General features: G+C 56.5%; 1 protein-coding gene across 3 annotated transcripts in view; it reads right to left on the bottom strand.

Moving 5' to 3' along the window:
- The window catches only part of SLC47A1 (solute carrier family 47 member 1), a 40,912-nt gene extending 19,183 nt beyond the window's left edge, over positions 1 to 21,729 (bottom strand). The window contains exons 1-3 of one of the 3 annotated variants that reach the window (XM_045586503.1): positions 21,573 to 21,729; positions 11,902 to 12,003; positions 6,026 to 6,094 (exon numbers count right to left, since the gene is read on the bottom strand). In XM_045586503.1, the coding sequence (XP_045442459.1) occupies positions 6,026 to 6,094; positions 11,902 to 12,003; positions 21,573 to 21,695 (294 nt within the window). In that variant the 5' untranslated portion in view covers positions 21,696 to 21,729. Of the gene's footprint in view, positions 1 to 6,025; positions 6,095 to 10,960; positions 11,379 to 11,901; positions 12,004 to 21,572 lie in introns of those variants that run through there. The other 2 variants (XM_045586504.1, XM_036452482.2) reach the window with 2 other exon arrangements.
- Positions 21,730 to 26,457: the final 4,728 nt, after the last annotated feature.

Below are 26,457 nucleotides of genomic sequence, written 5' to 3'. Positions count from 1 at the left end.
CTCTCAGAAATAAATAAAAATGTTTTTAAAATAAATAAATAAATAACTGCTTTCTAGTTAGGGTTGCATCACCTAGAAACTTGTTAGAAATGCAATATATTGGGCCTCACGCATGCCTTCTAAGCAGATCTCCGGGGAAGGGACGGTGCTGGCTGGGGCCAGCGGCTACTGGCTTGCCCACGCCAAACTGCACATCCCTTCCCCCGCCCGTTCAGTGACGGGAGGGAGGCTGATTCGCCAGAGAGGGAGCTCCTTACCCCACCGGGATCAGCCACGCACACGTCAAAGTGCTTCTCTCCGTGGAGACCGCACACGGCCTGCCCGCTGCCCACTGCTGCCTCGCCCACCACCCGCTGGCCTGGCCCACGCTGCTCCCTGACAATCCGGACCCGGACGACTATCACATCGGCAGGCTGGCTCTGGGACAGGTGCGGCCCTGCCTCAGGAAGTCCGCAAGGCACTCGCCCTTATCTGGGTGGGGCAGGTGTCACCCCCAAGTACCGCTCTCCACCTGCCCAGTGTCTCCAGCCCCTTACGTAAACCTGTCATGTGGGGGGAGAATACCACGGCACACCACTGCCCAAGGCGCTCCTCCCTGTGAGTTCCCTCAGCGAACTCGCTGTGATGTGGCGTTGTCAGCCCTTCCTCTGGGCTCTCAGCCCAGGACAGTTTCTCTCCGCCTGGAGACCCAAGCAAAGGGCCTGGGAACGAGGCCTCCGCAGGGGAAATCCCGTGGCCAGGACCTCCGGGGGGGAGGGCAACCAGTATGCTAGACTGAGGTGTGAGCCCGGTGCCCTGGAAGTGCGGCTGGTCTCACTCTCTAGGCCGCGGCGAGGAAGGCGGCACAGCCACGGCTGAGGGCTGGCCCCTCTGGTGGGCGGCTGGCTGAGCGCCAGGGTTAGAAAATGAGGGGATGAACTGAAACTAGAAAAAGATGATCGAATGTTGTCTACACCTCTGTTAGACCGGGACTGGGGTAAAGGTGGGAGGGGGAGAAAGGTCTCGAGATCCCACTTCTTTTATGGAGGCCACAGGTCCGCCTGCAGCTGTTTGTGTGTGCATGTGTGTCTACACACGTGTTACACGTGTGGTGTTTTCTACCTCTGGCTGGTGTTGCTAATTTGTAAATGAGCCGTGTTTCATTGGCTTCAAAAACAAACAAGCATGTATAAGGATTGGCTACTCTAAAATCCCCAGAAATGCAGAAACTAAGTCACGCTTTCCAAGTTCACCAGAGAAGATTAATCTTTAGTAAACTATAGCTAATTTAAGTTTGTTGACTTACGTAGAACAGACATGTTTTTGCATTATTTACGGGTTAATAGTTCTAATTAAGGTGAAAAGAAATAAGATACTGTATGCTTTCAGTTAGACAAGGAAAGGGCGTGAAAATACATTTTTGAGAGAAAGAAAAGTAAGTCTGTCCTGAAGTGAGGCTGGTTGTTTGAGAATGAAAAGAGGAAAAGCAAGACAAAATCTGAATATGAAAATATAGAAGGTTTGTGCAAAGTAATAATGAGAACAGAACTCCGTGTGGGCAGCCGAGTTCATCAAGGATGGGATTTACATATGCAGGTAATCGGGTGCAAAGTCAGTCTTTCTCTTGACGTAGCTGGGAAGTGCTCCAGAAGCCCCTGGAATGCCTCGAGGTTGTTTCTCTCCTTATAAGAGAACAACATTAAACCAGGCCTACCTGGAATGCTGAAGATACTCGGGAAACATTGTCAAATAAGAAATAACGTCGAGCCTTCTTTATGTTGTAGTTGTATAAATGATCGTGAAATTGCTGGAAATCTGAGCTCTCCTGACATAAGATGTCTGTCAACAAACCTGAGGCCACATGGAAGGGACTGACCCGAGCATCAGACTGTGACCCGGGGGGATGAAGTCTATCCCGTTTCTGCAAAAACAAGCCCTCGCTACTGGGCTTTGAGGTCCTTGTAACCATGGCAACAGGCTACACCCCAATCAGAGCAACCAGGTGGGTAAACCACTGGGGCCTTGCGAGACCAGGTGGCCTCTTGGTTCCTCTCGGCTCCCTGCCAAGCCCCATTTCCCTCTGTCTGCGTCCTCAGGCTCCTACTGCCGCCTGGACTCCCTCCCGCTGCCGTCAGGGCGTGCCGACACTCTCTCGAGGGGTTGCAGCCGCCCCTCCCAATGCCCTCGCAGTGACCATCACGGTTAAGAGACGTGTCTCCCATGCGGGGTGTACCCTCCAGTGCTCCTGTCACAGAGCTCACCACAGGCCATGATGGCGGCCTGGGACCTGTGGCCGTTTTCCTCCCCAGCCGCGGTGAGTGGGCTGCCATGCCGATGTCGATGTCGGAACAGTTATCTGCGGGGGTTCGTCTCCGCCGGGGAGGCCCTGCAGGCTCCCGGCACCTCGGCAGCAGGCCCCTGGGGGAAGTGCCCAGGAATGAAGTCGCATGACTGGCTAAGACCTGCCTGTCCCCAAGGCTGTCACAGACCAAGTACAGGCCTGTCCCATAGCCAAACCTGTGAAAGAGGTGCAGTCTTTCCCTGGAGTTCTGGGCACTGCTGAACTTTTTAGTCCCCATTGAGTGTAATGCCTTCGCCCATTATTGCCTGGTTAGGAAAGGACATATATGGGCCTGGCGAGCAGACAGCAGGCTGCCTTTGAGAAAGCAAAACGCTGGTGACCCTGGCCGGTGCCAGTACGATTCCCGGTCAGGGCACATGCCTAAGTTGCAGCCTCAATCCCCAGTAGGGGGTGTGCAGGAAGCAGCTGGTTGATGTTTCTCTCACATGGATGCTTCCCTCTCTCCCCATCTTCCTCCCTCCCTCTCTCTCTCTCTCTCTCTCTCTCTCTCTCTCTCTCTCTCTTTCGGAAAAATAACAAAAAACAAAACACTAGTCAAACAGATTAGCTCTTGGAATCTCACAGGTGTGGTGCCATGTGGATTACATGTTTTAGTCACCCTGGAAGGCATGAGCTGGGCATTGTGGCAAAAATGGCAAAGAGAAAGAGTGCCCTGGATTTGGGTCCCAACTGTGGAAGAGGGCAGAGAGCAGACACTCCCTGATGGAAAACCAGTTGTCAGAAGACTTTCCCTTCCCATCAGGGAGCGGGTCACATGTTCATCGCCCGGCCCTGCCAGGGGTCACGCTCTGTGCTGACTGCACGGCCTGCCGTCGCCCAGGGAGGGCCTGCAAACAGTCCCGTCTCCACGGCTCAGCGGCTACTGCGCCTGCTGAGCAACAGAGCCTCCGGAAGCCCCTCCCACCTGTGCCAGCCTGTGACCTGCAAGAAGGGAGGGACGTTCTGGCTGCACTGACGGCCCTAGCGGGACCATCTGTCTACCGGCTGCGGCCGCCATTCCGCCGCCCACTGCTACTACCGGACGGAAGCAGGAACAAATCACTTTTAGCAGCCAGGGGGCTGAGCTAAAAGCCATTTGTCTGCTCCCTGACCCCGACCCTGCCAGCTGGGCTGTTCTAAACGGAGCGCTCTGTGGCTTTGACAGTGGGAGGCAGAGGCGGGGACAGCAATGAGCAAGCCTACATAGGGACAGGAGAGGCGGGGAGACATCGGGGCTCACATCAAAGCCAGGGGCCGAGCTGAGCGTTTCCCGCCCCTGCCCACAGGGTCTACACTTCCAGGCAGGCAGGAAGCACACGCCTTGGCAGCTCCGCCAGCCGGCACAGCAAACGGGAGCACTGCAGGGGCAGCCTACTGTCTGGACAGGAGGGCAGCTGGTGAGGCTGCTCCCACAAAGGGACTAGGACGGCCCAAGTCCCATCTGTGCACGGGGACCCCGTCGCAGAGAGTGAGGGTGGGGTCACCTTTCGGAGGACATGACGTGCAAGCACGGCCAGCGGAACACGGTCCTGAATGGAGGTTCCACCGCCCCTGTGACCAGCAGGCAGTGGGCGGGGAAATCAGGAAAATGATGAACAACAGATAAAATTATAGGCTGGAAAACCTCGTTGGCTGGATGAACAAGGGTGCTTTTGCAGGCATTAAACATTTATGGGCTTTTGTTGTTGTTTTGGTTGTTGTTGTTTTGTTTTTTTTTAGAGAGAGAGGAGGGGGAAGAGAAAGAGATTTGTTCCACTTATTTATGCATTCACTGATTGCTTCTTATATGTGCCTGAGTGGGAATCGAACCCGCAGCCTTGGCATATTAGGATGATGCTCTAACCAACTGAGCCACCTGGCCGGGCCCCAGGCCTCACTACATTTAAATAACCGAAGTGTGGTTGCTGCTGTCCCACAGGGACCAGCCAGCGGCCTATGCAGCGAAGGTGTGGACGCCCGGGCGCAGTGGTAGCACAAAGGCTTGCCTGGCCCAGAGGGCATGCTCATGGGACACAGACTGCTGTCCCTGGAACAGGGACCGTTTATGGAATCTGCCATGGGGTTCTGTGCGGAGCGTCAGTTACTGCGCGCACCAGGGTGGAGAGGAACTTCTCAGTCTCCTGGGGACCCTGTCACCCTGAGGCAGGAGGGCCCATGGAGACAGCCACATGTGGACAGGCACACACACCTGCGAAAGAGGGGAGAGGCTGGGTCCCGGCTGGCTAGTCCTCCCCCTCTTTACCCCCTCGTGCCAGGAAGCACCACCCGGGGCCAACACGTAGAGTTCGCACAGCCTGGCCAGGCTCCCACTGCCATGGCTACGTCACCATCCAAAGACACGGCTGCGAGCGTCACACTCAGAGGAAGACCTCCCAACGCAAGTCCCTGCTGACCTTAGACTTCGGCTGCTCTGTGGCAGCCAACCGTTATGGGGCAGAGGGGGACTGAGTGTGGTGTGTTGATTTTTGTTTTTGTTTTGCTACTGTTGTTGTTTTTATTGATTTCAGAGAGAAAGGAAGAGGGGGAGAGAGATGGAAACATTAAAGATGAGAGAGAATCATTGATTGGATGCCTCCTGGGCATGTGCCTTTGACTGGAATCAAACCTGGGACCCTTCAATCCACAGGCTGATGCTCTATCCACTGAGCCAAGCAGGCCAGTGGTGTTTTTTTTATACCAGATGAATCTGCTCGTATTTCTTCTTTCTAACACATGTGAAGGCTCACGTAAACGCCTCAGTGCCCCGGCCCCATGTCAGGTGACCTCGCACCCAGCTCAGATCCTGAGGATCATCATGGAAAACGTTGTTTCTCATACGTGGATCCCTGCTTTAATGTTTCTCTCTTTCTCGCACCCTATGTTGTTGCTGTGCACTTTGTCCCTAACGTGGGCAATTGGTGACTAGGCGAGCTGCCTCCCTGCCAATGAAGCCCCTTGCTGGCACCCAGGGCACCTCATGGGAGAGGCACAAGGTAGAAGGTGGAGAGACGCTGCCCTGTGTGACTGCCTGGCACTGCCAGGCCGCAGCGAGCTCTGGGACAGACAGGGACGTCTGATGGGCCCTCCCCGTACATGGCCAGAGTGTGTGGCTCCTAGAACATGCCAGGCCCTGCCCTGGCAACATGCAAGGTCTTTCCCCTGCCGGGCGGGCCGCTGCTCGGCCCTCTCCTCCCGGCCTGCCCCCCCCCCGCCCCCCCCCCGGGGGCACAGAGGCCTTGCCAGCTGCGCCTCCTCTGTAACAAGCTCGGGGGGGGGGGGGGTGTGCAGAGGGTCAGCCTCCTCCTCGGGACCCTGGCCAGGGGCTGGTAGGAGCACTCCTCCACCCAGGCCGGCCTTGCAGGGTTTACCACCCGCCCCCGGGAGCCGCCACCCGGTGCTGTACAGCCCGTGAGTCTGAGGAGCACGGCGGTGGAGAACCTGGGCCATACCACACTTAATGCTGTGGGAGGCGCCGGAAGGGACTTCTATAGAATGCCCCTCTTCGGTCAAAACGCAGTCTGAGGAGGCACACAGAGGTGCACGCCCCCCACAGCCGAGGGGCCTCAGCCACACTGAGGGGAGCAGGCCCCAGGGATTCAGAATGTGTCGCTCTGAGCACTCAACCCTTCCTGCCCGTGGCTCTTCCAGATGCACCCCGGGAGACGCTCAGGGAGACGCCCAGGGAGACGCCCGGGTCACTGAGAGAGGGGCCTGGGCTCCATTTACCTGAGACATGAGGGTGTCGCAAGCAGAAGATAAGCCAAATCCCACGGAGATCCCAGTGACATTGATCACCTGGAAAGAGATGCAAAGGAGAGGCTGCTCAGCGTTCGGGGAGACAGGAGGGGCGAGCTGGGCCGGCCTCCGGGGAGCTGCAGGCCTCCGCCTGCAGAGTCCGCTGGCAGGCACAGAGGGCGGGCACAGAGGGCGGGCACACACTCAGAGAAGTCTAGACCAGAGGCTACCCTCAGCCTTGTTCTTTTTTACTCTTCAGCATTTGCTCCCTAATTTCAGAGGAGTATGATCCTTCCTAAGGGCAGGCACTTAGCAGGACGCCAGGCGGGTAAGTCCACTTGCTCAAAACCAAGCCTGGCTTGTTCCAATGTCCCAAAGGACTCTGGCATGCAGAGCCGGTCTCTGAAGTCAAGGCCAATGCCAGGGGCTCCCACATGTGCCGGTCTGACCAGGTCGGCAAAGCCTGGGGTTCCTGGACTCTGGGGAGCCCATGGCTGCAGCCCCAAGTCAGGGAGGGGCTTGGCAGGCCTGTCTGGAACCTGCTGCCTCCGCCAGAGTCTGCGGGGAGGTGCGGGCAGCAGCCACCCCATCCAGCCTGAAAGCACCAGCTTTCTTGCACGTCCTTACCCAGAGAATCTGGTGGAGGCTGGCTGAGTACATTTCTATCCCCTCTACCCCAATTCCCAAACAGCAAAAACCAAAAAGGAAAACGGAGCCTGCGGCTGTCCACTTGCTCCCTGAAAGCAAATACTCCGTTTGTGCTGGGGACTGGTGCAGAGTGCTGGTCTCCCCAAGTTCACGGATACAGTTCACCCGCCTGGAGGGCGCAGGCAGGGAAGGCTGTGTGTGCCTTGTCATAGAGCCAGGGGCGTGGGGGAGGCCGGAGAGCAGGAGCGGTGCTGGGAGCAGGCCCTTCGGCCACGCCGAGCCAGTTCACCCGGCAGAGGCCAAGGACATCTCTCTCTGGTTTGATCTAAGATTCAGAGAGGATTTAGGTTTTTTTTCTGACTTTAAGGTTCGATAATAGGATGCAGGGTTTCACTTTCCAGTTTAATTTCTAATTTTATCATAGAATATGTGCTGCCGAAGCGAGCACCAGTTTAATTTCTAGATCAGGACTCTCAGTAAGACAGACAAGTCATTGGGATGGGAGTAGAGGTCTCGGTTTCCTCTTTTTTTAAATCACATTTATTGAGGTGACATTGGTTAATAGGGTCATACGTGTTTCAGGTGTACATTTCTATGATACATGATCTGTATGTTACATTGTATGCCCACCACTCAAAGTCAAATCATCTTCCGTCACCATATATGTGGCCCCTTTACCTCCACCACCCCCTTCCCTCTGGTAACCACCAGACTGTCGTCCATGTCTATGAATTTCAGTTTGTCCCACATGAGTGAAATCATATGGTTCTTAGCTTTTCTAACTGACTTATTCACTTAGCATAATATTCTGAAGATCCATCCATGTTGTCACAAATGGCAATATTTCGTCTTTTCTTATGGCTGACTAGTATTCGACAGCGTATACGTCCACATCTTCTTGTCCAGTCCTCCATGGAAGGACACTGGCTGTCTCCATGCCTTGGCCACTGTGAATAATGCTGCAATGAGCATAGGGGTACACAGAGCTTTGTGAATAAATGTTTTCAAGTTCTTCAGGTAAATACCCAAGAGAGGATTGCTAGGTCATATGTTAACTCTATTCTTAATTTCTTAATTTTTTGAGGAAGCACCAGCCTGTTTTCCATTGTGGCTGTACCAGTCCACATTCCCACCAGCAGTGAATGAGGGTTCGTTTTTCTTCATATTCTTCCCAAAATTTGTTAATACCTGTCTTAATGATGTGTATAGGGGTAGAGATGGTATCTCATTGCAGTTTTGATTTGCATTTTCCTAATAGCTAGTGAAGTTAAAAAATTTCCTATCTGTTGGCATTTTGTATGTCTTCTGTTAGGAGTTGCTCTATATATTTTGGTGCTCCCTGGTTGGGTGCATATATATTGGTAAGTGTTTTGTCTTCTTGACATATGTCCCCTTTATCATTATAAATTTTCATCTTTGTCTCTTGATACCTTTGTTATCTTGACATCTATTTCATCAGATGTAAGTATGGCCACATCTGCTTTTCTGTGGTTGTGATTTGCTTGGAGAATCGTTTTCCACCCTTTCACTTTGAATCTACCTTTATCTTTGTAGTTTAGCTGTGTCTCCTGAAGGCAGCATATGGGCGGGTTTTGTGTGTGTATGTGTTTAATATGTTTTTACTGATTTCAGAGACAGAGAGAGAGACAGAAACATCAATGATGAGAACCACTGATCGGCTGCCTCCTGTACATTCCACACTGGGGATCAAGCCTGCAACCTGGGCACATGCTCTAACTGGGAACGAACCGTGACCTCCTGGTTCATGGTTCAATACTCAACCACTGAGCCACGCTGGCTGGGTGATGGGTTTTGTTTTTTTGATCCACTCTGCTACTCTGTGCCTCTTTAATGGTGAATTCAGTCCATTGACTTTTAGGGTAATGGTTAATGTATGAGGATTTCCTTAAGCCATTTTATCTTCTGTTTTCTGGTAGCTCTGTGCCTTCATTGGTTGTTTTCCTTTGTGTTTCTATCTTTTGTTTTTGTTTAGTGTTATTCCATACTTCTCTCCTCTGTTTTCTCTTTGTTTTTTACACTGTTTCTCCATTTTGCTTTGTGTGTGTGTGGTTACCATCTGGTGGTCAGTACACATCATAGCGACTGGTTATTCCTCCATTTGGTCAATTTGCATATTAGCCTTTTATTATATAGCTTTGTGTGTGTGTGGTTACCATCCTATATAATAAAAGGCTAACATGCAAATTGACCAAATGGAGGAATAACCAGTCGCTATGATGTGTACTGACCACCAGAGGGCAGGCATTCAATGCAGGAGCTGCCCTTTGGTGGTCAGTGTGCTCCCACAGGGGAGTGCCACTCAGCCAAAAGCCAGGCTCACAGCTGGCGAGTACAACAGCAGTGGCTGGAGCCTCTCCTGCCTCTGTGGCAGCACTAAGGATGTCTGACTGCCAGCTTAGGCCTGCTCAGATACTCCCTAATGGCTTCCAGACTGCGAGAGGGTGCAGGCTGAGCTGAGGCCTGCACCCTCTCACAGTGCATGAATTTCGTGCAGTGGGCCTCTAGTTAGATTTACAAAATCTAAAGTTGGGTATATACTGTAGTCCTTTTTCTTTTGAAAGCATCTGATCTTCATCTTCCTTTGCAAATTCAGACCTTCCCTCTCTCCTTTTATGTTTTTGTTGTCACAAATTATCCTTGTTGATGCTGTAAGTTTTTTGGTGATCTCACCTGTAGTGTTGTGACCTTATGTTCTTTGTTTCAGGTAGAATGGCCCTTGAGTATTTCCTACAATGGAGGTCTTCTGGTGGTAAAAGCCCTCAGCTCCTGTATGTCTGGAAAAATCTTTATTTCGCCTTCATATTTAAAGTATAACTTTGTTGGCTATTATTCTTGGCTGGTAATTTCTCTCTTTCAGACGTTTGAATATTTGGTTCCACTCTCTTCTGGCTTGTAGAATTTCTACTGAGAAGTCTAATGATAACCTAATGAGATTTTCTTTATCGGTTACTTTCCTCTCTTCCCTGGCTGTCTTGCAAAGTCATTACTTTTTGACAGTTTTAATTCAATGTGCTTTGAAGAAGGCCTCTTCGGATTGGGGTTAACTAGGTGTTCTGTTTACTTCTTTCCATATGTTTGTAAAGTTCTCATCTACTCTTCGTTTGAATAGGCTCGCCATTCCCTTTTTTCTCTCCTCTTCTCCTGGTATGCCCTATTATTCTCAGATAGCTCTTTCTGTTGGAGTCAGATAGTTCTCATGGAGTTCTTTCATATATTTTTTTAAGTTCAAGTTTCTCTCTTCTTCCCTCTGCATCACTTCAATATTTCCATCTTAGATTAATTCTTTCCTCCATCTGGTCTGCTCTATTTCCTATGCTCACTAGTTCACTATTAAACTCTCTCATTGAGTTCTTCCTCTACAGAAATTTTGTTTAGTGATTTAATAAAGTTTCAATTTCTTTGGTAAAGTACTTGTTTTGTTTCTTAATTTGTTTTCTGAATGCATTAAATTGCCTGTCTGTATTTTCTCGCATCTCATTAAGTATTTTCAGAACAGCAATCTTGAATTTTCTGTCACTTATATCACATATTTTCATGTGTTTAAGTTTGTTTTCTGGGGATTTTTCATTTTGTTTCTGAGCTGGTTATTCATGATATTAGCTGGATTTCTTCTCTTTCTAGGCATCTATGTATGAGTGACACTTCTAGCTGATTACTATGAAGAGGTCTTTTTATAATTTTCTAGAAGGTAGCAATAAATCACGAGTTCTTTAGCTCTGTAAAATCAGAATGCTGACCCCAGCAGTGGTTCTGGCTGCCATCGGTATAGCCATGATGCTTGGAAATGGGTTTGGCTGAGGGAACCCAGCCGCCTTCTTTGTTTTGACCTCCCAGTAAAGGCAACCTTGGACCTCTGCAAGGCCCCTGTGAACCCCAACCAGGGACCAGGGAAATAGTGACCCTTTCATACCAGTTCTCGGGTTTGTGAATAATGTGCTCCACAACCCAACACCAAGGCTGAAGGGAGATGAGTCCTGGGAGTCTACAGGTGGCAGGACTCCTGGGGCTTTGTTTCTCTGCCTTGAATTCCAACTGCCAGACTACTGCAGCAGCAGCTCAAGGCTGTGTCCTGCCCAGGTCTCTGGGCTCAGCTGCAGCTCAATGTTGCTCACTTCTGCAGGAGTGCTCACCAAGTCTCTCTGCTCCTCCCGGCTGAAGTAAGTACCAGCCACAACCAGATTCCTCCCCTCCCCTGCATCCACGGCTTGCCTGAGCCCTCCTCCCTCCTGCCTCCCCTGTTTGTTCCCACTTGCCCACCTTCAGATGCTGCCATATGAAGGTCTCTCCGCTGTGCCTGTACGTTGAGCAGGGAATCCCAAGCTGAGTTACAGTTGTCCAAATTGTTAAAACTTTAAGGGAAGAAACCAGAGGGTTTCTCTCACACCGCCATTCCTCTGGCATCACTCTGCTTTATTTTCTTTAACACAGGCACACCTCCGAGATATTGCCAGTTTGGTCCCAGGGCATTGTAATAAAGCGGCTATTACAATAAACCAATCATAGTCTTTTTGTTGATGGAGGGTCTTGCCTTTTGTTTGTCAAAATGCCACCCTTAACCGCTGGCAGTAGAGGCCCTGTAACTCCTCCTCCGGGGTGCTCTGGTCCGTGCCCTCCAGGTGTCCGTGGCTCCTGAGTAGAGGGTGCGAGCGCCTCCGAACACCTCCATCCTCATGACCTCAGCTGCTTGCACGTTGGACCACGACCGACCCGTCCCAGCTCCAGCTCCTTGCCGTGGCTCCGGAGAAAGTGCTCCCACGCATGCTCTCATGCTCTCGGGACGTCATGCCTCCAATCAGGCCCTGAACACAGTGTCTCCTGGAGCCAGCGTTCAACCTTCTTCTCCGATTCCCTTCCCCCAGATGTGGGACCAAGAATGGGAGCCAGACCTCCATGGATTACAAGTAAGCTGGTGTGGTAGACAGAACGAAGGCCCCTCAAAGAGGTCCCCTCTCCACCCGCAGAGAGTGGGCATGTGTGACGTTGTAGGCAAAGGAGAAGGAAGGCTGCAGCCCTGCCCACGCCTGAACTCAGTGAGCTCAGTGGCACCCATTCCAGACTTCTGACCTGCAGCACTGCGAGCCAGCACACCGCAGCGGAGTAAGCGGCTAAGCTGTGTCACGCCTAAGCACAGCAAGAGGCAGCGCGTACAGACGGCTTTCACGAGTAACACGGACGTGTCAGAACAGTCCCACACGTACTGCAATGGCAAGTGTGACAGCATCCAATTCCAGCTTCCCCAGGTGGCCACAGAACACGGAGCTGATGAAACTGATCAGAAACACCATCAGCTGGGCCAGGAACTGGGAAGACAGAAAACAGAAAGGTACATGTGAATGCCCACCATCACAGAGGAGGGGAGTGCGAGTCCTGGGGCGCCCCACTCCCCGCCCCCGTCCCACCTCGCCCTCTGAGTCAACTCCTTAGGAGCGGTGCCAGGGTCCAGGGAGCCCTGCGGCTCCCACGGGGAATGGGGAGGTGCTGGGGGGCTTCTTGAAAACATTAAAAGCCCATGTGTAACTGCTCTCAGAGTCCCAGCTTTTCAAATCTATTTTCATGCCATAGATCACATGTGTATTTTTTCTGAGATTTTCAGAGGCTGCCTTCGGAGATTCACAGTGAGAACTGGAGAGAATACAGCCCCCAACTGCCAGCAAGGAGGTCCACAGACAGAGCAGCCGAGGCGGAAGTAAGACCATCCGACCAGACCAGCGGGATCTGGGGTTTGGGGGGCATGTTGCCGGTCTGCAGAGCCGTTAATTCCTGAATTCTAGGACTCCTCCGCTAGGAGAGCAAGCCCAGCTTCTGGGACACTGAGCTGTTCTCCCTCACCGTTCCAGGCGCCTGCAGGAATGCCGGTTTGTACTCTTATCTTATTTCCTTCCATTAATTTATAACCACCTCCCTCCTCTCCTCAGGCCCAGACCCCCTGCCAGACCCAGGAAACCCAGGGCACCTTGGGAAAGCCTCTCTCTGGAGGCCCCTGTGGTCCAAGAGGTGGGATCCCCTGATGCCACTCCCGAGGCAAGGGAGCAGGTGCCTGCGGACCGCTGCTGCTGCCCTCTCTGCTCCTCAGGGAAAGGCCTCCTGGGTTCCGGGCACAGACAGCACCGTCTTCTCGGCTCCAAGGAAGCTTCTAGCCCTCCCCTCCGCCAGCCCACCACGGCCAGCACTGCCGAGGGTCAGTCTGAGATGTTGGGACCTAACCAGTCGCCGCCCCAGTCCCCCATGTTTCAGATGGCAGCCCTCTTTCCTTCCCCAAATCTGCATCTGGGGGCAGAGTCTTCAGCTGGAAGACCTGTTGAGGGGCTGGGGGGGGGGGGGGGAAGGAGAGGGGGGCGGGGAGAGCACATCTTTTCTGCACCGACTTCCAGACCGTGACCCAGAGCCTCTCTCACTGCAGGAAACAAGACGCTAATCTCCCCGGCCTCCTGCTCCGCCACAGGCGCTGCTTCTGGAGTGACTGCGGCAGCAAGCCGGAATGAGAGCGGAGACCGGGCCTGAGAGGAGGGCGGGCTGCGTGTGCATGAGGCTGCTCTGAAGCACCCAGCGCCCCAGAGCCGCAGCCAGAGCAGCGGAGCCGTCGGCCTGGCCAGCCTCGCAGGCGCTCCCCGGGGCTTCGTCCGCAGGAGCGCGGTGTCTCTAACTGCGAATTTATGTCACTTAAAGGTCCCAGGTCCCCTCTTTTTCCTTTTCTGTAACCTCAGCATCTTTCCCATCTGTTCAGGTCCCTGTCCTTTGAGCCTTCACACACACCACAGAGATCAGCGGCCCAGGGTCTGCTGCCTGTTCCGGAGCTCTGCGCTCGCACCCTGCTGGCGCCACGCGGACACCCCTGGATCCACGTGGAGCCTGGGGGCTCCTCCAGGCCAGGCCTCTGGCTGCTTCGCAGGTTTGGATGTTACAGATCACGTTGCACAGAACACGGTCACAAAGGGGGGAGAACGGCGTTTTCTTAGGGTAAACGCCCGTCTACTGGTGGGAATACAGTCATGTGCCGCATAGTGACATTTGGGTTGATAAATACTATGATTGAGACTCAGGAACATGGGCCTGTGGGCGGGGCCAGGGTTGTGGGCGGGACCAGGGTGTGGGCGGGGCCAGGGCTCTTGGGAGACATACGGTATTGCACTCCTCACTGAGAGCCCTGCAGAAGAAAGCGTGCTGACAACGCTCTCTGGCCTAACTGTCCCTCCGCTCAACTTCCTCCTCCCTCTGCATACACTTCCCCACGGAGCAGTGTGCACACAGCTTGTAACGTCTGCACACAATGGTTGCAACCCTTTTCCCCATTGTATGAATGCACCATCACTTATGAACTAAACCCACAGGTGTCCACAGAATGAACTTCTTACGTACACACATTTCTTTGTACACTTGGGGGAAGAGGCCCTTTCAGAGAAATCCCTAGAGGTATAACTGTATTTCATAGATAGTGCCAAAGGGTGTGTGTGCGTGTGTGTGTGTGTGTGTGTGTGTGTGTGTGTGGAGGGTTTGGGGAGGGAGGAAAAGTTAACCCAGCCTCTGCACCCCCAGATTTCAAGCTCCCTTCAGACCAGGGCGTGCTGTGAGGGAGGTATTGTAGCGCCCTGCCTGTGGAGGCGGGACATAAAGCTCCAGACTTGGCAGAAGACTCGCAGGCCTGGGCGAGCTGCGCTGGCCCTCTGCACCCGGATGGAGCCCCTGCTGGTGAGGGCTTCTCACTGGCGCAGGCAGAGTGGTGAACGGCTCCCAGGATAGTCCCAGGACTGACCCAGGAGGGGGGCGGGCTGCGACAGGAGTGATGCATGAAGGGACCTGGGACAGACCTGGGGCCCGAAGCCCTGGGTCTCCCCTCGGGCAACCCCTGACCCCTCTGGCTGGGACCCGCCCCCGGCTCCTGGGCTCCTGGGGAGGAAGCAGAAGCCTGGGGCCAGAACCTCCTGGCTGCTGGGGCTCCTCTTTTGACTGGTTTATCTAGGCTCCTGGCCTAGTCCTGGGTCTATCCCAACTTTTTATTTCCCCCCAAATTAATCGTTTTTGGCCATGAAACACCGAGTCAATATTATTTTTCATCCGACACGGCCTCTGAGGAACCCGATCCTCGGCCGCGTTCCGTGGGATTGTAGTGGGGCTGAACCTCACTGTGACCTGACATGGAGCCACCACGAGCAGGGAGCGTCCGGAGGGAGCCTCACACACATTCTGTGTCTCTGAGGCAGGGCAGGCGGCACAGAGAAACTGAGGCAGGCGGCGGGCCAGGGCAGGCGGCAGGCCAGGGCAGGCGGCACAGAGAAACTGAGGCAGGCGGCGGGCCAGGGCAGGCGGCACAGAGAAACTGAGGCAGGCGGCGGGCCAGGGCAGGCGGCAGGCCAGGGCAGGCGGCACAGAGAAACTGAGGCAGGCGGCGGGCCAGGGCAGGCGGCACAGAGAAACTGAGGCAGGCGGCGGGCCAGGACAGGCGGCACAGAGAAACTGAGGCAGGCGGCGGGCCAGGGCAGGCGGCACAGAGAAACTGAGGCAGGCGGCGGGCCAGGGCAGGCAGCACAGAGAAACTGAGGCAGGCGGCGGGCCAGGGCAGGCGGCAGGCCAGGGCAGGCGGCACAGAGAAACTGAGGCAGGCCAGCGGGCCAGGGCAGGCGGCACAGAGAAACTGAGGCAGGCGGCGGGCCAGGGCAGGCGGCACAGAGAAACTGAGGCAGACAGCTAACGGCCAAGCAGTTTACACACAAGCCGTTTAAGCCATCTAGTAACTGCAAAGTCCTGCCTTCCTAAGCAAGGACGCTTAGGAAAAGGGTTCACACTTCTCCCAGCCAGAGGTAAACAGCTTAAATCTCCCACCGCAGGGCGGCCGACAGCGGAGCCCGTCTGTGCCCTTGGTGCCAGCCCCACCACGGGCAGCCGCAGTCAGGGGAACACCCCCCATCCTGGTGCCTCAGCATGAAGCCGGAGGGTGTCCTGCTGAGATAACCCACAGGACCTGCCCCAAGTTCCCAGCCTGAAACCCTCCAGGCGCCTGGCCAGGCGGCTCAGTGAGCGGGAGCACTGCCTGGAAACCACACGTTTCCGGGTTCAGTTCCCGGTCAGGGCACAGACCTGGGCTGCAGGTTTGATCCCTGGGCGGGTCCTATGGGAGGAAGCAACCGACTGATGTTTCTCTCTCTCTTTCTCCATCTCCCTCCCCTCTTTCCTCTCTCTCACAAGTCAATAAAAGCATACCCTCTTGCCCTGGCCAGTAAGGCAGTTGGTTGGGGGTCACCCCATGTGCTTGAAGGCTGCTGGCTTGCCTGAGTTGCAGGCTGGATCCCTGGTAGGCAGTGTGAAGGAAGTAGCCAATCAAAGTTCCACTTTTGCTCTCACATCGATGTTGCGTTCCCTCTCTCTCTCTCTCTCTCTCTCTCTCTCTCTCTCTCTCTCTCTCTCTCTCTCTCTCTCTCCCTCTCCTTTCCCCTTTCTTAAAAAACAACAATCATTCCAAACAGTGTGGATCAGTGGTTGAGTATCAACCTATGAATCAGGAGGTCATGCCCAGGTTCCCGGTCAGGGCACAGGTTGCAGGCTTGATTCCAAGTGGGGAGGAGTGAGTGCGCAGGAGGCAGTCAATCAATGATTCTCACTCATCATTAATGTTTCTGTCTTTTCTCTCCCTCTGCCTTCCTCTCTGCAATCAATAAAAATACATATTTTTTAAAAAGCTTTCAGGATGGAGGACCCAGTGGGCTCTCCCTCCCGGAAGCACACCCTCGCCTGGCCCTTCAAAGCTGCCCATCCCGGACACTGTGTGCCCCGGGGACTGACTGCCTGCACCCGGGCTTGTCCCCCAGAGCCCAGAGCTCTCAACCGCCCGAACCGCAGGGCTCAGATGTGGCCAAACTGCCCACGAGAGAAAGGTCGAGCCTGGGCCTGCCTGTCCCATGTCCTCTGCCCGCAGCCCAGCCAGCGCCTGCAGCTGCTCCTCACTCAGCGGGCCTCTGCCCGCAGCCCTGGCGGTTCCCAGCGCCTGTGTACCCCCTTCTCTGCTGATGAAACCAGCGCCCGGCTGGGCCGGTCCCGGCGTCTCGCTGGCACAGCTGCGCAGGGACAGGCGGGCCCCTCGGGACTGTTTTCCAGCCTTTTGACAATCAGCGGGCGGTGAGCTGTTAACACAGAGGAAGTCTGGTGGGAACACCCACGGCTCGGCCCCTTCCCTCCCTCACACCCGCACCCTCCCCACAGCTTCCTGCGGGCGCGTGGCGGGCCAGCTCATGCTCTGTCCTGCATTGCCCTCTGCCAGGCCCCGGGGGAAGGCCCTGGGAGGGTGCTGGGCGCTGCCACCTTGGTGAGCCCTCTGGGACACGCAGGCTCGGCTGGAAGGCGTAGGGCGATGGGGCGGGAGAGGGGTCAGAGGGAACCCAGACCAGGCGTCCTGTCCAGCACAGGGGCGGAGAGCAGAGTGCGGGAGGGCACAGAGGCCAGGACACCCCTCTACTGGCCCCGGGGGAGGGCTGTGCGCCGGGAATGGAGACGGGAGCAGCAGGGCTCATGTACAATCCTAAGGGACTAAGCAGGTGCCGGAGCCTCTGACCTCGCTTGGTAGAGCAGCCACAGAAACACAGACTTGGAAGGGCAGTGCCAAGTTTCCTCCCAGCGCTGAAATGGCAGAGCTTTTCTCTTGCTTACCTTGGCTTTCTGTTTTTTACAAGGCATGAACCACACTGGTACGTAATGCAGTTATGTTCGTATACACAGTGACATACAACATACAGGGCGTAGCATGCAGCCCAGTGCTCAGCCCTGGAGGCCGGGAAGGTCCTGGGCCAAGGGGGCTGGTCACTGCGGGAGTGGGCAGCGGTGAGGGCCCGTCCGGCTGGTCTCCCAAAGCTGCCGGGCAGTGACAGCCTCGCCAGCCCTCCTCACGGTGGCACTGCGGTGGCACGCCCACGAGGTGATTGCCCTCACGTGCTGGGCGAGTGCACAGAGGGCACAGGGGAGGCCCCCTGCTGAGACCTGGGGACCTGGCGGCCCCCCACGCCCCGAACCCCCCACCCCCGGAGATCTTGGTCCTGCCTTCTCGATCCCTTTGCGGGAGCTCCACAAACTTCTTCCTGCCCGTGGGCGCTGCCCCTGGCCGTGTTCGCGCCACTGTGCACCCCACAGTGGGTACCCCAGAACCTGAACATGGCCACCCTGCCAGGGGCACCCTGGCCACAGGCTTGGCAGGCGCGGGGCTGCGGGGCCGGGGGCTTGTTTGCGCCCTGAAGCCACGCAGGTGGCACCGGCCCGACCTCACCCTGCGGACTGGAAACCACCGCCTGCGGGCGCAGGGTGGGTCACATTTCTCGTGGGTCCTGTGGTTTTAAAGCCCGCATTGCTTTACTAGAGAACGAAGAAAGAGCCCTCCCTGGAGAACTCAGTAAATAAACTCAACCAAACTGTGCTGAGCATGACCCCCGGGGGCCGGGCCGGCGGGACGGAACCCCCACGTCCCGGCTCAGCGGCTCCGGGTGGGCCTGTCCGGAGCTCTCCGCCCCCCACAGGGAGCCCTCCGCCCCCACAGGGAGCACTCAGCCCACAGGGAGCCCTCAGCCCCCACAGGGAGCACTCAGCCCCCACAGGGAGCCCTCAGCCCCCCACAGGGAGCCCTCAGCCCACAGGGAGCCCTCAGCCCTCACAGGGAGCACTCAGCCCACAGGGAGCCCTCAGCCCCCACAGGGAGCCCTCAGCCCCCACAGGGAGCCCTCAGCCCACAGGGAGCCCTCAGCCCCCACAGGGAGCCCTCAGCCCACAGGGAGCACTCAGCCCCCACAGGGAGCACTCAGCCCACAGGGAGCACTCAGCCCCCCACAGGGAGCCCTCCGCCCCCACAGGGAGCCCTCAGCCCCCACAGGGAGCTCTCAGTCCCCCACAGGGAGCCCTCAGCCCCCCACAGGGAGCCCTCAGCCCACAGGGAGCCCTCAGCCCCCACAGGGAGCACTCAGCCCACAGGGAGCCCTCAGCCCCCACAGGGAGCACTCAGCCCCCACAGGGAGCACTCAGCCCCCACAGGGAGCCCTCAGCCCCCCCAGGGAGCCCTCAGCCCCCCACAGGGAGCACTCAGCCCACAGGGAGCCCTCAGCCCCCCAAAGGAGCCCTCAGCCCCCCCAGGGAGCCCTCAGCCCACAGGGAGCCCTCAGCCCCCCACAGGGAGCACTCAGCCCACAGGGAGCACTCAGCTCACAGGGAGCACTCAGCCCCCCACAGGGAGCCCTCAGCCCACAGGGAGCCCTCAGCCCCCCACAGGGAGCCCTCAGCCCCCCACAGGGAGCCCTCAGCCCACAGGGAGCACTCAGCCCACAGGGAGCACTCAGCCCCCCACAGGGAGCTCTCAGCCCACAGGGAGCACTCAGCCCACAGGGAGCCCTCAGCCCACAGGGAGCACTCAGCCCCCCACAGGGAGCCCTCAGCCCCCCGCAGGGAGCCCTCAGCCCACAGGGAGCCCTCAGCCCCCACAGGGAGCACTCAGCCCCCCACAGGGAGCCCTCAGCCCACAGGGAGCACTCAGCCCCCCACAGGGAGCCCTCAGCCCACAGGGAGCACTCAGCCCCCCACAGGGAGCACTCAGCCCCCCACAGGGAGCCCTCAGCCCCCACAGGGAGCCCTCAGCCCACAGGGAGCCCTCAGCCCCCCTCAGGGAGCCCTCAGCCCCCACAGGGAGCCCTCAGCCCCCACAGGGAGCCCTCAGCCCCCCAAAGGAGCCCTCAGCCCCCCCAGGGAGCCCTCAGCCCCCCAAAGGAGCCCTCAGCCCCCCCAGGGAGCCCTCAGCCCACAGGGAGCCCTCAGCCCCCCTCAGGGAGCCCTCAGCCCCCCGCAGGGAGCACTCAGCCCCCCACAGGGAGCCCTCAGCCCCCCACAGGGAGCACTCAGCCCACAGGGAGCACTCAGCCCACAGGGAGCCCTCAGCCCACAGGGAGCCCTCAGCCCCCACAGGGAGCACTCAGCCCCCCACAGGGAGCCCTCAGCCCACAGGGAGCACTCAGCCCACAGGGAGCACTCAGCCCCCCACAGGGAGCCCTCAGCCCACAGGGAGCCCTCAGCCCCCCACAGGGAGCCCTCAGCCCACAGGGAGCACTCAGCCCACAGGGAGCCCTCAGCCCCCACAGGGAGCCCTCAGCCCCCACAGGGAGCCCTCAGTCCACAGGGAGCCCTCAGTCCCCCACAGGGAGCACTCAGTCCCCCACAGGGAGCACTCAGCCCCCCACAGGGAGCCCTCAGCCCACAGGGAGCACTCAGCCCCCCACAGGGAGCCCTCAGCCCACAGGGAGCACTCAGCCCCCCACAGGGAGCCCTCAGCCCCCACAGGGAGCCCTCAGCCCACAGGGAGCCCTCAGCCCCCCCCAGGGAGCCCTCAGCCCCCACAGGGAGCCCTCAGCCCCCACAGGGAGCCCTCAGCCCCCACAGGGAGCCCTCAGCCCACAGGGAGCCCTCAGCCCACAGGGAGCCCTCAGCCCCCCACAGGGAGCCCTCAGCCCCCCACAGGGAGCCCTCAGCCCACAGGGAGCACTCAGCCCACAGGGAGCACTCAGCCCCCCACAGGGAGCTCTCAGCCCACAGGGACCACTCAGCCCACAGGGAGCCCTCAGCCCACAGGGAGCACTCAGCCCCCCACAGGGAGCCCTCAGCCCCCCACAGGGAGCCCTCAGCCCACAGGGAGCCCTCAGCCCCCACAGGGAGCACTCAGCCCCCCGCAGGGAGCCCTCAGCCCACAGGGAGCACTCAGCCCCCCACAGGGAGCCCTCAGCCCACAGGGAGCACTCAGCCCCCCACAGGGAGCCCTCAGCCCCCACAGGGAGCCCTCAGCCCACAGGGAGCCCTCAGCCCCCCTCAGGGAGCCCTCAGCCCCCACAGGGAGCCCTCAGCCCCCACAGGGAGCCCTCAGCCCCCCAAAGGAGCCCTCAGCCCCCCCAGGGAGCCCTCAGCCCCCCAAAGGAGCCCTCAGCCCCCCCAGGGAGCCCTCAGCCCACAGGGAGTCCTCAGCCCCCCTCAGGGAGCCCTCAGCCCCCCGCAGGGAGCACTCAGCCCCCCACAGGGAGCCCTCAGCCCCCCTCAGGGAGCCCTCAGCCCCCCACAGGGAGCACTCAGCCCACAGGGAGCACTCAGCCCACAGGGAGCCCTCAGCCCCCAGGGAGCCCTCAGCCCCCACAGGGAGCACTCAGCCCCCCACAGGGAGCCCTCAGCCCACAGGGAGCACTCAGCCCACAGGGAGCACTCAGCCCCCCACAGGGAGCCCTCAGCCCACAGGGAGCCCTCAGCCCCCCACAGGGAGCCCTCAGCCCACAGGGAGCACTCAGCCCACAGGGAGCCCTCAGCCCCCACAGGGAGCCCTCAGCCCCCACAGGGAGCCCTCAGTCCACAGGGAGCCCTCAGTCCCCCACAGGGAGCACTCAGTCCCCCACAGGGAGCACTCAGTCCCCCACAGAGAGCCCTCAGTCCCCCACAGGGAGCCCTCAGCTCCCCACAGGGAGCCCTCAGCCCACAGGGAGCCCTCAGCCCCCCGCAGGGAGCCCTCAGCCCACAGGGAGCCCTCAGGCCCCCGCAGGGAGCCGCCTGCCCACCCTCCGGGTGACTTCCCTCCCTCGGCCCCCGGGCTGGGTTTCGGTGCCCGGTGTTCGGCGTTTTGGGTGACTTGCTGCTTCTCAAAGTACACGCCGGTAGGAGAGGGCGGGCCGAGCCCCTCCTGCCCCAGGTCCCGCTGCCTGAGCCCCCAAAGCCGCGCCAGCCAGCTGCGCCCGAGCTCCCCCTGGGCACGCACCCCGGTGCCGGCCCCGGCCACCCCCACCCCCCCGGTCCCCCGGTCCCCCGCCCCCCGCCCCGGGGACAAGGCCACCGTCCCGGCCCCACGCCCCCCGCCCGGGGACAAGGTCACTGCCCGGCTCACCGCGGGGCCCGCCAGCACCAGCAGCGCCCGCAGCTCCTCTCGGACGTGGCGCCAGCGCAGGCGGCGCTCGGGGGCGGCCTCCGGGGCTCGGGGCCGGGCCGCGGGCTCCACCGGCGTCTCCATGCGGCCACCGCGCCCGGTGCCCGAGTGCCGGGCAGCGGGGAGGCAGGGCCGGCGGCGCCTCCCGGTCCCGCCCCGGCCCGCCCTCCCCGCCCTCGGCCAGGTAGGCGCGCCGCCAGCCGCCGGAGGCCGGGCGACCCTTGCTCCCTGCGCGCGGCGAGGCGCCCTGACTGCAGGCTCGGGACCCGCTCCAAACGCTCCGGGGCTCGGCGCCGCGGGCTCGGGGACCCGCTCCAAACGCTCCGGGGCTCGGCGCCGCGGGCTCGGGGACCCGCTCCAAACGCTGTGGAGCCCGGCGCCGCGGGCTCGGGGACCCGCTCCAAACGCTCTGGGGCCCGGCGCCGCGGGCTCGGGGACCCGCTCCAAACGCTGTGGAGCCCGGCGCCGGGCGGGCGGAGGGGCTGAGGCTGGGAGCCAGGCCCCCGCTGGCGCCGCCGGGCGCAGGCTCCGCGCCCGCCCCGGACCCTCAGCACAGCCCAGCACGTGCTTGGGGACGGAGTTGGACACACACACACACACACACACACACACACACACACACATACACCCGCCGCTCCATAGAGGACGTGCCATCCACCTGGAGGTCTCTCCGGGTTGGAACTGTGGCTCCGGGCCTGGCGGTCACGCTGGAGAGGAGCTCCGCTCCGGAGACTCTGGCAGTTCCAGGTCCTCCCGCCCCGCGCCACGGAGGGTCCGGTCCCCGCCGACCAGGCCGCGGACCAGTCACTGGGGCAGAGCCTCCGAACACCTTTTGGTGTGTCTTTAATGTGAATAAATCTAATGTGAAATATATGGGTGTTTGTTTATGAGTTTGGGAAAGACCTGAGTTAGTGGAAAGCACGTGCTGTCCTTTTCCCATCCCGGCGCCAGGCTCTGCCCCAAAGGCTTCGCCCTTTGAACGGTTCTAGCGTCAGCGCTTATTATCATACCGTTCATTTTCAAAATGTAAAAGGACCCACAGAAATGACTATTTTGCCAGTGTCTGATTCAAGCAGATGACCCCTGTGGCCCACGCACTGCTGATAACCTGAAGCAAACATCGAGAGTCATTTAGCTTGAGCCCTAACCGGTTTGGCTCAGTGGGGAGGTTGCAGGCACCGTAAGGCAGCGTTTTTCAACCGCTGTTCCGCGGCACACTAGTGTGCCGCGAGATGTTGCCTGGTGTGCCGTAGGTGCAGACAAGACAAGAATTTTATAATTTTTCACTATTTTGTTTACTTGATATTTCATAATAAAGTAATTATAAAATACTTTCTTTGTGTTTATTTGATTCCTATTCAAGAGAATTACTTTATATATAGTCAATATAGGCACAGAGTTAAATTTTTTAACATTTTCTAATGGTGGTGTGCCTCGTGATTTTTTTCATGAAACAAGTGTGCCTTTGCCCAAAAAAGGTTGAAAAACACTGCCGTACGGAGTGTGCAGGAGGCAGCCGATTGGTGTTTCTAACTCTCTATCCTTCTCCCTTCCTCCCTGAAAACAAACAAACAAACAAAAACAAAAAAAACACACAATAAAATACATTAAAAAAAAGTCATTTAGCTTGATATTTGTGCACCTTCGCCAGTGGCTGCTGGTTTTGTGCTTTTCTGTTTGCCCATAAAAATTTACTGGATAGCCCTAACTGGTTTGGCTCAGTGGATAGAGTGACGGCCTGTGGACTGAAAGATCCTGGGTTTGATTACGGTCAAGGGCATGTATCTTGGTTGTGGGCACATCCCCAGTGGGGGGTGTGCAGGAGGCAGCTGATTGATGTTTCTCTCTCATCGATGTTTCTAACTCTATCCCTCTCTTCCTCTCTGTAAAAAATCAATAAAATATATATTTTTAAAAAGTCTACTGGATAAATTGTCCTTGTTCAAAGGTTAGTCTGGTTTCACCCGTTACTGGGGACATCCTAAAAATGTAGACACACTTTGAATAATTATAAAGACAGTGTTTGTGCTTCAATTGTATTCCCGAACTCCCAGGAGCATTTCAGGATGAATTTCCCTTGTTCACAGCTTAGTCTGGCTGAACAGAAAGCAGCATCAGTTGGGCTGCCAGCTGTGAAAGTGTGTACATGTGTCTGGGACACCTTCTACTTCCTGTTTTAAATGTTTAATAGTGATTCTAAAAACTCTGAGAGTATAAAAGGCAAGGATACGAAAAAAAATTATGGAAAAACAACATCAATACAGAGTAATGGGGAAAGAAGTAACTTTATTAATCAATAAGTAGTTTTTAAAACAATATGCAGTGAGCACAAGACTATACAGCTAGATAAGGGAGCAATAGGCACCCAAGAAATTGACCTCATTGTTATGTTCTAATGTCACCTCTGAGAAGGCCACTGAAACTGGTGAAGAAGAAAAGGTTTACACTGCAAGTGTCATGGGTGCAGGCGTGCCAGGCGCCTCCCAAGATGGGAATCCAGGTGATTCACCAGAAACGCTCCTCACGCAGGGAGCAAGCAGCCCAGGAAAAGGCTGGGAACAGCTCTGAAGCAGTGGAGGCTGGGAAGATGAGGTCTAAGTGCGTAGAGGCTGAGATTCACCTGTTTTTTCATGTGCCACGTGTCTCATTAGGATGTTAATGCTCCACCCAGAGATGAGCTTTCTGCTCTGATGACAAAGGCTCTACCTGATTCAGGCGCTGAAAAAAATCTACTTGATCTGGAAAGTGCTGGGGTTTTTATGGACATTACATTGCGTCCATAACCTATTCAGAAAGAATGTACCTGATTAAATACTGAGCCTTCTAATCACACCCCTAATCCAGTCAGTTGATGGGATTCCCCTAAATGCCGCTGCTTAGTAATGGGGTTTCTGGGAAGGGCCTCGTAGGTGATTTCCAGGTCATATAAGATCCTCAGAGGGGAGGGAAATAACTCCCTCCACCCTCGGGTTCCTGGCTGAGCCTGCCTGGAATAAAAGACAGACCGACAGAGAGAAACAAACAGAGTAACTCATCAAAACGGCAGGAGCCAGTACCTGCAACACCATTTTCAGCGGAAGACAGAGGAAGCAGAGATTGGGGTGGAGATGTGGTATCGCAAGTCAGCGTGCTGGACAAGAGCCTAATGAGCCCATTGGTTAGGAGTCCTCTTCATTGTGTGCAGGTTCAGAGCAGATTATCTGTCACATTCCGAACAAACACAGGAGGGAGTGTTTCCTCTATATATCCTTCCAGTTCTTTATGTAACACAGCTTGTACCCTTGAATACATATCGTATCTATACAGACACCTGTAATCTTGAGTATCATATCTATACAGGCACCTGCCATCAATACCAGCGTATCAGTTAGATGGCTAGCTTGCAAGGTCAGACAGTTAAGTTTATCTTTTCTATTCAAGCAAAAAACAGAGTTACTTTACAGTCTAGAAATAACAGAGGTGCCAAAACCGGTGTGGCTCAGTGGAAAAGAGCGTCGGCTTGCAGACTGGAGGGTCCCAGGTTCGATTCCAGTCAAAGGCATGTACCTTGGTTGCAGGTACATCCCCAGTGGGGGTGTGCAGCAAGCATGAGATGACTCTCTCTCATTGATGTTTCCAGCTCTCTATCTCTCTCCCTTCCTCTCTGTAAAAAAATCAATAAAATCTATATTTTTAAAGAAATAACAGAGGTGACCTACAGATTAAGAGACTGTCTAAGAATAACAGAGTAGTTCAAACAGCAGCTTTTCCAAAGGAGGGACCACTATGCTTCAGAGGGAGTTGGGTATGGGAGGTGACGAGGAAAAAAGCAGATTTAAGTCAGGGTCTGCACTGATAAAGTTTTGATAACCTAAGACTAAAGTGAGAGGCCACGAGCATTGCTGAGACCAGTAAGAATGGGACACGGTAGCACTGAGCCGGGCCGGAGTCCACACGGTGCTGTGATTCGGAGAAAAGGCGGCCGTGCTGGTGAGAGGGAAAGGGGACAGTGACAGTGACAGGGACAGAGGCAGAGGCAGAGGAAGGCATTTCTGTTGGCACAGGTAACACACACACTGGTGCTGATTCTAATAAATGTCCCACCTTTCGGTCCGGTAGTCACAATAACTGCTTTCTTGTTATCTGCACACACAGGTTTTTGAGGCTCACGTTGTTCAGGCCCCATCAAAATATTATTTTGCCTTTTTAACGTTCCAGAGATTGACCTATTGTTATTGGTGAGATGATACATTCTTATCTTCTTGAGGGAAAGCCTTCAATCAAAAGTCAAAGTGTGGCAAAGCCAGCGGGATGGACTGGCCGCACCAGCCCCCTCAGGACAGGGACACAGGAGGGCTCAGCGCTGGAGCAGAGCAGAGGGGCCTGGAGACGGGATCAGAGGGCAGGCCTGGGGCGAGCTCCTCCTGGTACAGGGGGCCCTTCGAGGTCAGGTGTTTTATAGGCTCATTTTGTTTTTTAGATTCCACATATAAGTACAATAGGTGAAATCATATGGTATTTGTTTTTGTCTGACTTATGTTACTTAGCATAATACCTTCTATATACATCTGTTGTTGCAAATGGCAAGATACTATTTTTTAAAATATTTTTTTTTTATTGATTTCAGAGAAGAAGGAAGAGGGAAAGAGAGATTGAAACATCAATGATGAGAGAGAATCATTGATCGGTTGCCTCCTGCATGTCCCTCACTGGGGCTCAATCCTGCAACACAGGCATGTGCTCCTAACCAAAATCGAACCCCGGACCCTTCAGTCCCCAAGCAGATGCTCTATCCACTGAGCCACACCAGCCAGGGCTGTGTCCAAACATGGAAACATGAGAACACTTAAGGTGTTGGTCCTCTGCC

Source organism: Pipistrellus kuhlii, unplaced genomic scaffold, assembly GCF_014108245.1.
Source record: "Pipistrellus kuhlii isolate mPipKuh1 unplaced genomic scaffold, mPipKuh1.p scaffold_m20_p_23, whole genome shotgun sequence".
Lineage (NCBI taxonomy): Eukaryota > Metazoa > Chordata > Mammalia > Chiroptera > Vespertilionidae > Pipistrellus > Pipistrellus kuhlii.
Note: the sequence above shows the minus strand (reverse complement) of the source record. Positions and strands in the feature narration are given on the sequence as shown.